Source organism: Anopheles funestus, chromosome 3RL (assembly GCF_943734845.2).
Source record: "Anopheles funestus chromosome 3RL, idAnoFuneDA-416_04, whole genome shotgun sequence".
In the NCBI taxonomy this organism is placed as follows: domain Eukaryota; kingdom Metazoa; phylum Arthropoda; class Insecta; order Diptera; family Culicidae; genus Anopheles; species Anopheles funestus.
In genome coordinates this window covers 26,606,377-26,621,233 of record NC_064599.1, presented here as the reverse complement: position 1 = coordinate 26,621,233, position 14,857 = coordinate 26,606,377, and the positions used below count along the sequence as shown (strand labels likewise).

Genomic DNA, 14,857 nt, shown 5'->3' with positions numbered 1-14,857 from the left:
GGAGCCTCTCGCACATATAACTTGCTGTCAGCTGTGGTTAATATATAGACTGCGGTAAAATTTATCAAAACAAACAATCTGTGATTGGAGTGCATAAAGAGGTTCGGCGATTTAATCATTTCTCGTTATCGTTTGAAGTAAATTTCAATGAAAATTAATTTTTTTTCAGCTAAAATGGACAAGTCGGTAGCAAACTATTACAAATACTGTGACGATAATGTAATTGATTGGAGTCAGGAAGCCGAAGCAGTGATACAGGACATTGCACAGCACGTTAAGGACATCTCGCTTTCTAAAGAACTGCGGCCAACACGCACAGAGTCGTACATTAATATTACTACGTTAGATGGGAAAAAGATGTGTATCCAGCTTAATGCCGAAGGGTTACAAATTGTGGGTGATATGCACGATTCTAAGCATCACGAAAATTCCTCAAACACCCGCTACGAAACACCCTACGCATTACTGTCGGATGTGTGTCCGTCGTATGTGAATTCTTTCGGCAATTCGCTTGTAAATGCTTTAAGCAAACTTGAGCAAAAATCGGACCAAGAACACAGCATGTCGGATGTTGAATAAATTCTAATGTATTATGTATTTCTTATGCATAGTTCGCTAACATACAAGAATGATCGTTAAATTGTACCCACCACGACCTAAACGGCCAATCTTTTAAGATACAAAGATTGAGCCTCTCGCTCCAAACGCGCCAACTCACGTACGACCGGACCTAGCTGCTCCACGTGGTCCTTGTAGCCGGTTCCAGTGTTCATGCGCTTTTCACCATACACCACCTTACCGTCGAACTCGTTCAACGGGACCTTCATGTCTTTTTCAATCTGCGGAATAGTCACCGTCAGATGGTCCTCGATTTCGGCTAGATACATTTTCTCATCGTACCACATGCAACATCCCTTCACGTCAGTTAGCGCCGTGTTCCAACAGTTTTTGCCCCGCGACGAACACCACTGCCCATGGTACCAAACTTTTTCCGGCACTGAAGCAACGAGCGAAAAAGCTAATCCCATACGATCCGCGCGACCAACACGACCAATGCGGTGCACGTAGTTAGATTTTTCATCTGGCAGCGTCACGTTAATGATAAACGGCAACCCAGTAATATCCAAACCACGGGCCGCCACATCCGTGCAGATGAGGAATTTAACTTCTTTGTTTTTAAACTTCTCTAAATTGGCCTTTCGTTCCTTTGGATTACGATCGCCATGTAAACATACGCACGAGTACTTTTGGACACCCCTTTGCCGCAGATAGCGCTCCATATTATCGCAGTCCAACTTTGTGCGACAGAAAATGATTGCACGATCCATGTTATGCTCGTCGATCGCTTTCAGCGTGTATTCTCCCTTGAGCATTTTCACCGCTTCCGAAAGCGTTTCCGCAGTGTTCGAGCCCGGCCGAACATTGTCCCTCGCATGTACGCTGTCGGTTTGGATGTGGGCGTGCATCGCCTGCCAGCTTGTGTCCTTCTGCGGATCGACCATGCAAACCACATGATGTACCGTTTCCGGCACAGCGTCTTCACCCTTCAGATCGACCCAGGTCGGAAAGTGCATCAGTCTTTCGGCCATCTTTTTCACCTCGAATGAGTGCAGTGTGGCACTGCATACGACCATCTGCAGTCGGCGCCCGTCGGACGTTATCTTCGGGATCTGTTTGTGCAAACGATCGATCATTTCGGTGTAGCCTTGCTTCAACAATCCATCCGCTTCATCGAGTACGAAAAATCGGCAGCTATTCAACAGCACGTACCCGCCACCGATAAGATCTTCCAGTCTGCCGGGTGTTGCTACAATGATGTCCACTCCACGCTGCAGCACCTCCATCTGTTCGCGAACATTCACGCCACCGATAAGCAACAGTTCGCGCACTTCTGGATCTTGCAGATGTTTCTTAAACTTGCGAATCTGGTTAAACGTTTGCTCGGCCAACTCGCGCGAAGGTTCGATAACGATCGCTTGCGGTGCGTTCGGTTTTGGTTTGGCGGCCTCCCCTTCGGCACTGCCCGATGGTCCAGTGTTGGGATTTTCCGACAGGTTATCTTTGGCCACGCTGCTCACTGGCGTGTAGCCGGCCGGCAAAGGGTACTTGAAATCGGTTTGTCCAAAGTTGAATGCTATTTCCGCGTTCTTCAACACAACGGCAGGATAGTAAGAGTTACTCTTCGCATCTGCATCGTTTAGCTTGAACGCTGTGCCGAGAAATACGCCGTTTTTCGAGAATCCTATTTCTTTACCATCCAGATCGAGCATACATCCTATGACATCCTGTTTGCCGAACGCTTCGCCATACACGTCGAACTGCTTGCAGTTTGACTTTCTACCCGTGCCACCAAATCCGTACCCGAAACGATCGGTGCCAAGATCGAGGTTGGCCAGTTCCGTTGACCAACCAACCCGACACAGCCCTTCGTCCGTTACTGTCGCTTCGTAATAGTATTTGCCCCTGCCGTGTACACCGGTGGTACAACGCGATCCGTGCCATTCCTTAATCTCACGCGACTGGCACCGCAATCCGTCCGGTGTGATAGCCATTGCCTGACCACGGTCGGTGTATGAGAATGTCCACGGTTGTCCCTTTTGGGAAGTGGTTCTTCCTGTCTTACCTTCCTTAATGTCACGCAGCGTTTCCCACACGATTTGCAGAATGGGCAAACAAAAGGCGCCGGTTTTGCCGCTACCCGTTTCGGCCGCCATCAGTACGTCACCTCCGCCAAGAATCAACGGTATTGCTTCGGCTTGCACATCAGTTGGCAGCATCCATTCCAGCTCGTCGATCGCTTGAGCTATCTCCGGCATAACACCAAACTCTGTGAAAGCAGACGAGGGTTTTAGCGAAGCAGAAATCATTGAACTAGTTCAAAATTGTACAAACCTTCAAATGCCGTCATGGTCTATATCAAATACACTTTAACTGTACACAATTTGTTCAATATTGCAGAATGATTCATATACGAATGCACCGAAATGGAAAGCAAGTTGTATTTTTCTTCTAATCAAAATTGCCGAAAAGGAGGCTGGTTCAAAGCTGCACCTCGTATTTCAGTAGGAAATGGGAAGCTCAACTGTCAAAGCTGTCAATTGTCATCATTTTGTCGGAAACTGGTACCGGCCAAGGGTTTCGCTTGGTTGTTTATGTTTACATTTGTAATCAGGTTGAACCCACGCAAGTTACCGCCGTGAAGTGCGATGGAAGAAATCACGCTAGAAAATTTAGAACTAAGGTTTCACTCTATCTGTCGTTTCTGCCTCTCGGATGCTGATTGTTTGCCAGTGTTTCTTCCTGATGGAAACATAAACGACCGGTTGCAGAAAGCATTCGAAATCATCGCATCGAAAGTGGACGAGAGTGACGGACTGCCCAACAACGTCTGTAGCGTATGCTTGCAGAGGATAGAAGATTTTGTCGATTTCGAAGCCAACTGTACCAAATCTTATGAAATTCTGATGAAATGTATTCAGGAAACTACGGATATTGTATATTGCGAAATGCCGAGTATGGACTGTGGCTCGGTGGATCACATCAAAAGTGAATACGGTGACCAAATTGTAATGCAAGAGTTTGATTCAGAGTACATCTATAATGATGGTGAAGAAATTCCAGCATTAGCGGCAGATGATGATCCTGTTGTACGGCAGGCTGAACTTGTACGTGATGATCAGTGCACACCTGAGATGGAGTTCGTCCAGAAAGATGAAAATTCATCCCTTCATGCAGATGATGGCATTGTAAAGAAGTTGGATAATGATACTGATAACACGGAAAATGATGAACCTCACCCAAACGTTACGGATGCGCTAGCACAGGCCATGACGAGCGATGTGTACAATAAAGCATGTAATATTCCGGTCATATGTTATTCCTACCGTAACAATCGAAAAGTCCCTATTGTACAATGTATGTTTTGTGATAAAACATACCGTGGCCGTAATACGTTACGGAGGCATTTACGAATACATTTTAATATCAAGAACTATTCCTGCGCAGTATGCAAACGAACGTTTCACGATAAAACCTCACTGCGCATACACGTGTCGCGCCACTCGGATACAAAACCATTTCAATGCGATCATTGCGATCGATCCTACTACAGCAAAACGGAACTGAAACAGCATTGCGTCGCAAAACACGGTATACGGAAGCATATTTGTGAGGTCTGTAACAAGCGGTTTCCCTCCCGAACGACCTTGCAAGATCATGCACAAGTTCACGCATCGGAACGGACATATGTTTGCAGCACGTGTGGTAAAAGCTTTAAGCGGAATCGTAATCTTGTGCGCCATTTCCAGAACCATACGAAATGTAAGAACACCACGGTCCAGAGCGAGCCGGTGAATGGCAGTAAAATGAAACTTCCTAACTTTCACTGTACTGTTGCTGACTGTTTCAAAAAGTACAAGTTTGAAGTACATTTAACACGCCACATGCGCCTAGTACACGGAGAATAGCCGGAGAATGGTGCTGCTGGAATCACCAATAAAGCAATTCCAATGTACACGATGGTGGTTTAAGAAATAGAAATACCATTGAGAAGAATTTGTTGGACTAGACACCGCCCTTAATCGATAAGGTGAGTAAAAACTCAATATCGCTTAATTTAATACTTTGTGCTTGCTTGAAAGTCACACTTTATTGGATGAAATTCTCAATTTGTAGCCACCCAACATTCATCCCGATCTAGTCTAAATTTAGCTTCCGAAAGCTGCCGTCAACTCCGAAAGCATTATTACTGGGTGCATTTTTTCCACCTGAGGCTGGTGACGAACAAGGCTGTGCGTTCATTAATGCCATATCGATCAGGTAGCTGCGGTTATCCAAGAGTTTCGTTTCCCATTGTTTAGCCATTGTATCAATCGATTCCATGTCTCCACCATACTCCTGGGGAAGTATTCTGGGTGAGAAATGTTCATGCAACGATTTCAGATCGCGCCCATGTGTGTAAATCTGCAAAAAAGGTGGAGAAAATTAATTTTAAACGTTTCTTGTCGCCTTCCACTCCCATCGCCTTACTCTCTTGTGTTGATTTTTCTCCGACAATAATCCGTTAAAAATGTTCAAAGCGGTTTGCGCCCCGGGTGGCGGATGCAGTATGTGAATGCCTTGCATGCGCAGTGGCGAAGCGTCCTGATTCAGTATAGCCACCTTTCTCAGCAGCTCCATCTCGAAGTGCATTAAATGGCTGGCAGTAACACCCTTGAGATCAATGATGAGCGCCATCCCGCAGATTACCATTTGGTCGTCATCGCGCATCACTATATCGTTGATCATTGTGCCGACCTTCATAATATCGGCGAACGTACAGCTGCTCACCTGGAAGCGGCCCACGCGTATTATAAATATTTTTGGATCCGTCGGTTGCTCCGTTGCTGGGAGTGGTATTCCCACCCTAAAACACGTGATAAGACGTTAGACACTCCACTGCAACAAAATTCGCCAATTCGAACCTTACCCCATGCGTATGATTTTAAGCACATCGGCATCGTACGGGTCACGGTTTTGGATAACCTGCGGAAGCTCGGAACGAATATGGTAAAAGAGCAAAATTTTCTTTTTCACCTTTTCCAAGCTAAATTTGCAGCCTCGCAAGAAAGCAATCAGAAACTGATCGTCAACAAGGCTTGTTTGCAAGTTCAGCTCAACAAGCCACGATCTGATCACCTTCAAATGGCTTTCCACCTGGGTCGCATTTTCGTTCAGCTGTCGCTTCGCAACCTCGGCCAGTTGTGGGGTAATCGGACGTATGTGTGACATCTTGAGCAGATGGCACGATCTGGAGTGCTACACAATCTCACCAACAGTACCGTAGGTCAGTCAGACACGAAATAGCAACTGTCGTAACTCTCCTCCAATGATGAGCGTTAGCTCCAAGAAGGACCTAATCGACTGATAAACCATGGCTACCGAGCAGATAGTTGTTATCAGTGACATTATCAGATTGATCCTGTAAAATTGATCCGCCTAAATAGACCATTGTTATTTTACGAAACACTCAATGACCAGGCACGGTGATAGGAATTAATTCTTTTAGTATTGCCTATAACCTGCAACAGCCGGAGATGGATTTGTCTATTTTCGGGTGCTTACTGAATTCGCTGCGTAACGTTTAAAAATAACGGATCAGTCCCTTCTGTGTGTAGTACTTCTAATAGATGTGATTTTATTCGTTAATTAATCGAACAGTTTTAGTGGTATTCAATTTGATCGCCTTCTAACCATTGTATTCAGAATCATTCCATGGCACACCCGAGCTGAAGCCGTTAAAAACGCGCTTTCGCGTTGACATTTTCTAATCAAACTCAAGCGTACGGAACGATCCGTCCACACCGAACAGTGTGCTAGCATTTTTCGGTTTGCCGGGCCGTTTTCGCTCATCGTTCCGGTACTTGGCATCGTTGGCGAAAAACGTACGGTTCGCAATCAACGTTTTACGCCAATCGTCAATGATATCGTTTAACCGCCCACCGCTACCGCCGTACTCCTCGGGTAAATATTTCTTCGGTACCACCTTGTGAAGGGCTTCGAACGATTCGTGCACCTGGATGCGCTCTTGAATCTTTTTGCTTAAAAACCCATGAAACAGTTTGAAGAGAGCGTCAAACCCGGACGACGGGTTGATGAAGTGTATGCCTTTGGTGCGTATCGGGAAGGCTTCGATGACGGAAGTCATTTTCCTAGAAGAGAACACACAACGATATCGTACGGGTTATCAACATTCGCTCAACAATCGATGTTACGATGTTTGATCGTTGATTGACTCACTTAATGAACGTGGGATTGAATTGTGATAGTCCAGCGAAGGTTAGTCCCCTTAAATCGACCAGCACCATATGACCGGCGATGATGGACGAGTCATCATCCACCAGCAACAGATCGGTGATCATATAGCACACCTTCATGACGTCCACGATCGAATATTTGCTGGCATCGTACGCACCCATGCGCACCAGCATGAATCGAGGTCCGTCGCTCTCGAGTGTGTGGGGAAGCGGCAGATTGACACTAAAACGGAAAAAAGCCAAAAGTCTTATCACTAACTGCCAGCGAACCGATCCGCTTGATAGTTCACTACCCGAAGGACATGTAGTTCTGTAGCGCTTCGTTGTCGGGATCGCGATTATCGAAAAACTCCGGAATGGCTGTCTTCACCGTGTAGTAGTTGTCCAGCTTTTCCTTCGTCTTTTCCAAACTGTACTTACAGCCGCGCAAAAAATTCACCAAAAACTGATCATCTGTGCGTGTGTTTAGATGGGGTTGCTTAAGCAACCATGCCTTCAACGTTGCCAAATCCTCCGGAATACGGTTGGGCACTTCATTCAGCTCGTTGCGTGCTTTTTCTGCCAGTTCCGGAACGAGCGGTCTTAAGTTAGCCATCGTGCAGGTCCTTATCGTGCCAAAAATGTCGTACGGAATGAGCTGAAGGGAAAAATCAGTATATTTTTTACATAAAAACCGAAAAGGCTGTTGTAAGTTGACTGAAGGTTGGAAAGACTAATCCTCTATCGCCGGCAATGATGGGAACGTCGATAGTTTATCGGCTGGCAGTGGGTAATTTTTGCCATGTCCATGTGTTGCTTGGCAGGTGCATGCGATAAGAACCGGTGACGCGATAAATAGCACCAAACCAAGATATCACTTATCATTTATCAGGCACCTTTGGCTTCAGTTTTCTAGGGCAAGAGATGGAAGCGCGTACACTGATCCATGTTTTACCACTGTATGTGCTTGTATGATTTATTCAATTTAGTTTCACTAAGGTTTCAAACGTTTTGTCTCTTCGAAGAATACTTCATCACACTGTAAAACTACTTACATTTAATGAATATATTACTACGTTTAATTAATGTAACACCAACTAACGGTTGAATGGTTCACGGTTCAATTCTTCCTCTGATATCACGTTCGACTACTGCTGTGGTTTGTACGGAACTGATTAGGTACGGCACGCGTATGTTTCAACCAAAGCGCAGCCCAAAATCGTCCCTTCGATGCACTCCACCCATCGATGGCAAGCTGTGCTTTGCCGAAGTTATCTATCGCCTTGTCACACGCTCACTGGTCGGGCATGACGCTGCAAACAAACCCTTCTCACAACTGTACTATGAGCTTGTACCTTGCTTAACGCACAAGGCAGCCGGGGCCCTGTGTTTGTTGAAGTTTGAACAGCACGCGGACACAACAGCTGCATCACACCAACCGGGGTGCGAAGAGGAAAAACAAAAACACGTACCAATCGCGGAATCCCGCCCCGGTAGCAGACCATACATCACACTCGATAAGAAAACATGTTGTCATATACGTATGCTAAACAGTATGTTCCAAGTGAGTGGTTTTTCCCGTATTCTGATCAGAATGGTCATTTCATGTATGTGGCTGTGTGTTACATTTTGTCTTTGTTTTAGACTAAATGTAACACACTATGTCCCTGGTGATAGTGGTTTTTTTTATTTGTTACAATCATTCAAATACTGATGAGTCTCTATCTGCTAGGGTTGCTATCAGAATCTCTATCTACCCGTCGGGTCTCTGTCTACACGAGTTTCTATCACAACCGGGTATGATTGTGTTGTTGGTTTTTTAATCATCCTAGCCTTCTCATCACTTTGATGTGAAGGAGACACCCGTCTCAGGAGGTACTGAGCAAAGTCTTGGAAAAAACGGATCACAATCATTCAATTGTTGGTTCCCGTTTTAGTAAACAGATCTTTAATTAGATGCCTCTAGGTAGGCGTCAGAGAACTTTGGACTTTCGAAAGAATATGTAGACTTGTGCTTTTGGTCAACTATTTCTGTCGAGTTATTCCTGTGACCGGAACAAATCGAAGGAGATCTAGTATCAGTTCACTTTGTAGAACCTTTAAAGAAATAAAATGCCCTAATAAATTAAATCGTCCAACAGTCGCTTCAATTAAAACTAAAAAACCGATTAATACTAATAATTAAGAGCTAGACAAGATCTGACAGATTGGGCAATGATTGTAGATCATATGATCAAATATGAGTTTTCTCAAATTTCACAAAACCAGAAATCTTCTGGCTCTGGCGGTAGACAGGATCATTCAGGACACGGGAACATGAGGATATCCTTCTATAAGTCCATCCTAATCCTGGTATTCGCAGATGACATGAGACATCATTATAGTAAAGATCTCATGTACAATTGACACCTACCATACGATCGAGGAGATGGTGGAAACCCTTGGAATGATTATAGAAACAAAAGGCGAGTCGTAGGTAATTCTAACGGCAGTGCTTTCGAATGTTTCACCCAACTTAGTCGATAAGTCACCCATTTACACTTAGCTCGAACTACTGCTGTATTTCAGAAATTAATAAGCCCACACATGATACTTAAGATTTTATAAGCTTTTATTGAAAACATATCAGTTACAGCGCTTAGCAATCTTGTTCCGAGAAAACAGTAAAAAAAGTACTTATACTATCATTTTCTGTATAACAAAACGAGTTCTTGTATTTCTTTCGCATACCCCAAAATCCTTAATATAAAGAAAATAGCGCAATGGTCTTAAAAAAGAACCACCGCTGATGAAAGTGAAATTGTCCATAAATTGTCGGCAATTGAAACAATTGTCAGCAAGTTCTTCATTACTCCATTCAAGAACAAAACGATTGCATACCTACTAGTAACGATCCATTCTTATATGTAAATCAAAAGTAATTTTCTTTTGCAGTGGCTATCACTAATGCGGGGGGAAAATAAAACGGGGTTTTAAAAGAATAAATAGTATATTGCACGACAGTGTCTATTAAAACGAACAAAAAAAATAAATCATTGAGCATAATCGAACACGATTCTTACACGGCGCCGACAAGAGCTTTATCATGGCCGATCAGTAATCCTTTCTAATACAATCCAGACGGCAAGTCTGTTACTTTGGAGCCACCGATGTTCGTTTGGCTGCGGCTTGCTTCACGCACCATTCCGGTACCAATCGTGAAGGTCGGCTGATGAACGGTACCGGTGTTCGGTCGCAGCTTGAAATTGTTGTTTCCGGTCAGTTTGCTCGGGATCGCTCCATTGGCTGGGTTTGGTGGTCCCGCCGCGGCAGCCATGCGTGATTTAGCGTACGCATTCGCTTTATTTAATCGCTGCTCGTTCGTCATTACGATGTCTATCATCGAATCCACCCCGTACGCACCCATTCGATCCAAGTTCTTGGTCACCTTTTTTGCTTCCAGTGCGGCGGTGATGTCCGGCTTCGGATATTTGCCGGCACTGTTCATGTCGGTCATGAAGAACACACCGTTAAACTGCTGTGGTGTGGCAGCCTGCGAGATATGTTGCTCACGCTCTAGCGACTGCGCCCTGAGCAGACGGGATTCCTTATCGCGCGCGTCCATTATGACGTTCAGTATGGCTCGGTTCGAATCTTTCGTCGACGGATGTCGACTGCGGGAGTGATGCAAGGCCGTCACCGACGTGGTGACTGCTTCCGCTGTTGAGTGGATGACATCCGGTCCCGGGATAACGTTCGCATGTGATTCCTGAGGCACTTCCATCGATGCAGCGGTAGCGGCTATGTCGAAGTACCTGCCCGTACCATTCTCTTCGCCGAAGGGATGCTTTGCCTTACCGACACCCGCATCCTCATCGTCGTCGAAAAAATCCACCTTCGTTTCGTTGTTAACCATCATCAAATCGTATCCCGAACCTTCACCATCCGATGGGTTCGAGATCAAATGGGCCAAGGATCGAGATTTGCGGGGCGGTTGAGGCAAGAGGTTTACCGGCACAATTTCATGCTCGTTCGAAATTTCTAAACTGTACAATGCCTGCTCAGGAATTCCATCTACCTGTTGGAATAGAATCTCATTCTGGTCAGAAATTTCGCGCTCCGCATCGTTGACAATATTTTGCAGCTCCTCGATCACATCCTCGATCGTTGCGTTGGTATCATCTTCCCCATTGCCGTTCAGCTCGTGCATTGGGACGGTACTTTCCTGGGTAAGCGATATGCTAAACTTATGCGAACCCGCACTAGAGCCACCGTTCTTCGCGGGATATAGACGTGGCGGTTCCGGGGTTGAGGATTGTCCAGTTTCCGAGCTGCTTATACCTTCATCATCGTTCTCCGACGTGTTGTTGCGTTTGGTCTGTGGCGGTACCTGACGCGGCAATGCCACCGGTCTCTTTTCCAGACTGGAAGAGTTCGAACTTTCGTGCGCTTTCGAACCAGTGCTATTGTTACTGCCGGTACCTTTCAGGCGCAGTACTTCCCGCTGCAGTTCCGCACACCGTTCCTGCAACCGTCTCTCCATCGTGGTTAGGACGGTTTTTTCCTCGTGCAGTATTTGTACTCGACGTTCCAGAATCACTAGCCGGCTGCGTACCTGTTCGGCCGAACGGGCCTGATGTTGCAGCTGCTCAATATCGATCCGTATGGCATCCCAGCGTTTCACCTCCAGGCGAAGCCGCTCCAGCCATGGCGAGGTCGACGAGATGGTTTTACACATCTGTGACGGATCCAGTCCCGCCTGAAATAGTTCCGCCTGCAGGTACAATCGTGTCTGTATGTTTTCCGAACTTTCGAGAAACGTGTTGATAAAGCGCATCCCGATCGCTTGCAGCTCACCGGATCCACCGCCACTGTTTAGCATCCCAACCAGCAGCCTAAACCGCACCGGTTCGGCACAACGCAAGCGAAGTGTCGATAGTGCCTCGGATACGGCCGTATGTCCGTGCAGTTGCAAGCGCTGCGTTCCATCACCGAGGGCAGATTTGTCACAGGCAATGGTAAGCAGCTGCAGGGCTACTATGCGCGATCGTATCCCCGTACCAGTGGCAGCGGCAGCCAACGGTAGCAATCCGATCGGTGTTGTGCCCAACCGTGTACCAGCCTCTGGACTTCTTGTGCAGCAGATGCTTAAACATTGTCTAGGATGTGGAGGAAGAGGAAATTCATAATTACATCATGATCAAATGGTTCTGCTTCGTCTTAGCATTAGCCACTCACAAGCATGCCAATTCGTCCAGCAAAGCACGCCGTTGATATGATTGATTATTCCGTGCCATACCGCCGGGAGGCATCGTTGTGGTTCCGTTCATGGGCGCACTTTGGCTGAGCTGAACCGCTCGTAAAACTTCCAGCAGCAGACTGACCCCGTCCAAAGGGCTCGAAACAAACTCCTGTACAAAGCTGTGAGAAAAAATGCATAAAAGAGTAAAGAAATTTGTTACAATCGAAATTAGATACCGCTAAGTACTAAAGCCCAGCTCAGGATGTACTACTCGTTAAAGTGTTAAGTGACACCCGTCGATCGTTGCGTCACCTTCAGGTCAGAAAAGTACAGTGCGCAAAAAGAGTGTCACACTTTATTGCGATAACTTATCGATTGGACAATAAACCCGTACATGGTGCAATACAGTTTTAACCTCACTTTAGGCCGCCAAACTATTTCCTCACCAGTAACTAACAATGCCACCTTTTTACTGGTTGGGCTCACGAGCCAAGCGATGAAACGGCGATGGATTATTTTTGTGGCAATTGAGGTCAAACATTAGGCGATTGCTAAACTTTTCGAAACCATCGCGTATGCAACAATGACGGAAGCTCATCACTAACCGGCCATCAACTCGGGTTCAGGAAACTGCGGCTCGGCGCACAAGTAACTTGAGCTTGAGAATATTTTCTCTTTCAAACTGCTGATGTATTCGAAATGCTGAATGGCAAAAATTGGTATGCTACCAAACTTTCATCCTCCCTTGCATACCCTGTTTTTCGGGGTGCTCGAGGGTGTTTGACTTAAGTGTGGAAGCACTTCGATTTACCGGGTGCGAGAAATTAGGGTTAATGCGCTCTTGTGTGTTAGTACTTCCTTCGATGAAGCGTCTAAGATATGTTTTACAGTATGTTGCGAAAGCTTTCAAAAAAAAAAATCCCCTGGCTTAATGATTGCTCGTTTTCGTGCATCCATCGACCGTCCAGAGACACCTATGATCTTGATTTACCCGGGGGGGGAGCCTAGAGAAATCGGAAAAGTCTACCAAAAACCCAAAAAACCATCATCACATACCTTGGAAACGATGCCCGAAGATCGGCACGCAATTTAGTGAGCAGATCCGTCACGGAACCGAACTGACGCAGAGACATTTCTGCATCCATTTCTGGTGGTGCCGGTATTGGGGAACTGGTGAAGTAAGACAACAGAGAAACGAGTGGGCGAAATGTAAAGGTTAGACGATGAACGATCGTCTGCGCTATGGGTTTTGTGCCTTACCGGTAGTCCGAGTTTTTGTGAGGTAATGTTTGCGATCGTACATTATCGTTCGATTTGTCCTGCTTTGCCGCATCTTCATTGATGGTGGTGTCGTAGATGGATTTGAAGTTTCCATTCGAACCTCGGCGGCCATACTTCTTGAGGGAAATTACATAGTCCTCTGGGTTAAATACTGGCGGTCGCTGATTTTCCTGCTAATGATCATGAGTGGGCAGATGTAAGAAACGAGCTAGTGGGTAGAACGAATCATTCATGCGTACCTTGACATTTGCATTCCATCCCAACGATGCGTCGTTCGTATCCGGTGGCCCAATCTGTGTCCCACCCGGAGGACTTTTCCCAGCGCTGGGCGCCATCTGGTACAGGCAGTACGATAGGTCACTGTTTAAAATTCGCGGACATGAAATGAAACAAAAAGTAAAACGAAATAGAAAACGTTAGAAATATACAAAAAAAAAATGCATTCATGGCTACATAAATTACTACCTAAAAGCGTAAGAGAAAGTGAAAAATTTGACCATTTTCGTGCTTTCGTCGGACAAAACCGATTCATGATGATCGAGTTTTGCACTATGATTCGAAAATAATGATTCAATTTTTTCATGATTAATATTATTCTTTATAATTATAGTTGATATGTCATGCTGGGTGTGAAATTAATTTTTTTACTTCTGTCATTTCAGCTTTTCTCCACATTTTAGGCATTCAGCTCTAGAACTGCAAAGGAAGTGAATTTATGAATATTTCCTCTACAGAAATTAACGACTAAATGTAAGCTGATTTGGTACCCTTACTTCGCGAACAGCGAAATATTACTCAGCCGATCGAATTTTCGTACTATTAATCCGACAACCAATCAAGCGACCACCAAAGCGCATCCAATTCGACCTGTCCGTTTTGACTTCCACCCAGCCATATTGACTACCGCGCTCCCGGAAGACGTTCACCAGACGGACTTTGTGACATGCTCGTTCTACAAACTGTCGTGCCGGGTTCGTTAGTGGAATTACAAACAGAAGCCCAAATGCTGCCCGTCGTATGATGTAAGCAGGTTTGTTAACATGGTCATAAACAAAACAGAAAGCATTAACCATAAATCATCGTCGCACTGTTTGCATTGTGCGGTGCAGTTAAAACCAAACAAATCATTCATTGTGTGCGTCAATGTGAACCGATCAAGATTTCCGTTGTCCATCATTCCAACATCCATAAACTTCATTTGTCGAGATGTAATTGAAAGTTTCGTTTTATTTGTAATAATGTAATGAAGCTACTGGTTGTACTTTGGCGGTGTAAAGTAACGCAGGCAAAAAAAGAACCAACGAAAGGAAAGACAGATACAGTCGCAGGTTCGTTTATGATCCTATAAAGAAATGATTCCTATGGGCGTGTATGTACTAGGGACTGCTTTAGTAAGGGTTTTTTTTTCCTTATAGCAGTGCGTTTTATAGTTACGTTTATTTAATGTACTTTCTCGTCTGTATCATTCGCTTGAAGTTTAAGCACATTGTAGACTGATGAAGTTGTGAAACGAATAAAATGCAAAACAATCTATTTAACATTTGTAATCATTTTCAACATGATTTTTTTAAGTAACCTAAAG

General features: G+C 45.2%; 4 protein-coding genes across 8 annotated transcripts in view; 1 reads left to right on the top strand and 3 right to left on the bottom strand.

Moving 5' to 3' along the window:
• Positions 1–564: 564 nt before the first annotated feature.
• On the bottom strand, positions 565–3,020 carry LOC125770439 (ATP-dependent RNA helicase Ddx1). Its single transcript, XM_049440067.1, has 2 exons — positions 2,893–3,020; positions 565–2,827 (listed from the first exon to the last, which is right to left on the bottom strand). The coding sequence occupies exons 1-2, from the start codon at positions 2,906–2,908 to the stop codon at positions 657–659; spliced, it is 2,187 nt and encodes a 728-aa protein (XP_049296024.1). The 5' UTR covers positions 2,909–3,020; the 3' UTR covers positions 565–656.
• Positions 3,021–3,086: 66 nt separating this feature from the next.
• LOC125770468 (zinc finger protein 287-like) lies at positions 3,087–14,804 on the top strand. Of its 2 annotated transcripts, none has more exons than XM_049440152.1 (2): positions 3,087–4,588; positions 13,956–14,804. In XM_049440152.1, the coding sequence occupies exon 1, from the start codon at positions 3,207–3,209 to the stop codon at positions 4,464–4,466; it is 1,260 nt and encodes a 419-aa protein (XP_049296109.1). In that variant the 5' UTR covers positions 3,087–3,206; the 3' UTR covers positions 4,467–4,588; positions 13,956–14,804. The 2 variants fall into 2 exon arrangements, with proteins under 2 accessions (XP_049296109.1, XP_049296108.1); XM_049440151.1 differs by having other exon boundaries at positions 13,938–14,804.
• Positions 4,621–8,264, bottom strand: LOC125766921 (uncharacterized). The gene is made up of 7 exons (XM_049433018.1): positions 7,829–8,264; positions 7,088–7,431; positions 6,778–7,017; positions 6,315–6,689; positions 5,468–5,788; positions 5,029–5,404; positions 4,621–4,962 (listed from the first exon to the last, which is right to left on the bottom strand). Exons 2-7 carry the CDS (start codon positions 7,387–7,389, stop codon positions 4,696–4,698), a joined length of 1,881 nt encoding a protein of 626 aa, XP_049288975.1. The 5' UTR covers positions 7,390–7,431; positions 7,829–8,264; the 3' UTR covers positions 4,621–4,695.
• Positions 9,367–14,857, bottom strand: part of LOC125770423 (uncharacterized) — a 49,753-nt gene continuing 44,262 nt past the window's right edge. For 3 of the 4 annotated variants that reach the window (XM_049439989.1, XM_049439988.1, XM_049439991.1), the window contains 5 exons: positions 13,515–13,635; positions 13,255–13,448; positions 13,051–13,164; positions 11,991–12,173; positions 9,367–11,911 (listed from right to left, as the gene is read on the bottom strand). In XM_049439989.1, coding sequence (XP_049295946.1) covers positions 9,880–11,911; positions 11,991–12,173; positions 13,051–13,164; positions 13,255–13,448; positions 13,515–13,635 — 2,644 coding nt within the window. In that variant the 3' untranslated portion in view covers positions 9,367–9,879. The remainder of the gene's footprint in view (positions 11,912–11,990; positions 12,174–13,050; positions 13,165–13,254; positions 13,449–13,514; positions 13,636–14,857) is intronic. The other variant, XM_049439990.1, reaches the window with a different exon arrangement.

Bases quoted from the DNA above. Each gene is read 5' to 3' on its own strand.
- LOC125770468 (XM_049440152.1), top strand. From the start codon at position 3,207: ATGGAAGAAATCACGCTAGAAAATTTAGAACTAAGGTTTCACTCTATC.
- LOC125766921 (XM_049433018.1), bottom strand. From the start codon at position 7,389: ATGGCTAACTTAAGACCGCTCGTTCCGGAACTGGCAGAAAAAGCACGC. The intron at 5,789-6,314 runs GTTTGATTAGAA...GTAGCACTCCAG, and splicing joins GGATCGTTCCGTACGCTTGA to ATCGTGCCATCTGCTCAAGA. The intron at 5,405-5,467 runs GTAAGGTTCGAA...CACGTGTTTTAG, and splicing joins CTTAAAATCATACGCATGGG to GGTGGGAATACCACTCCCAG.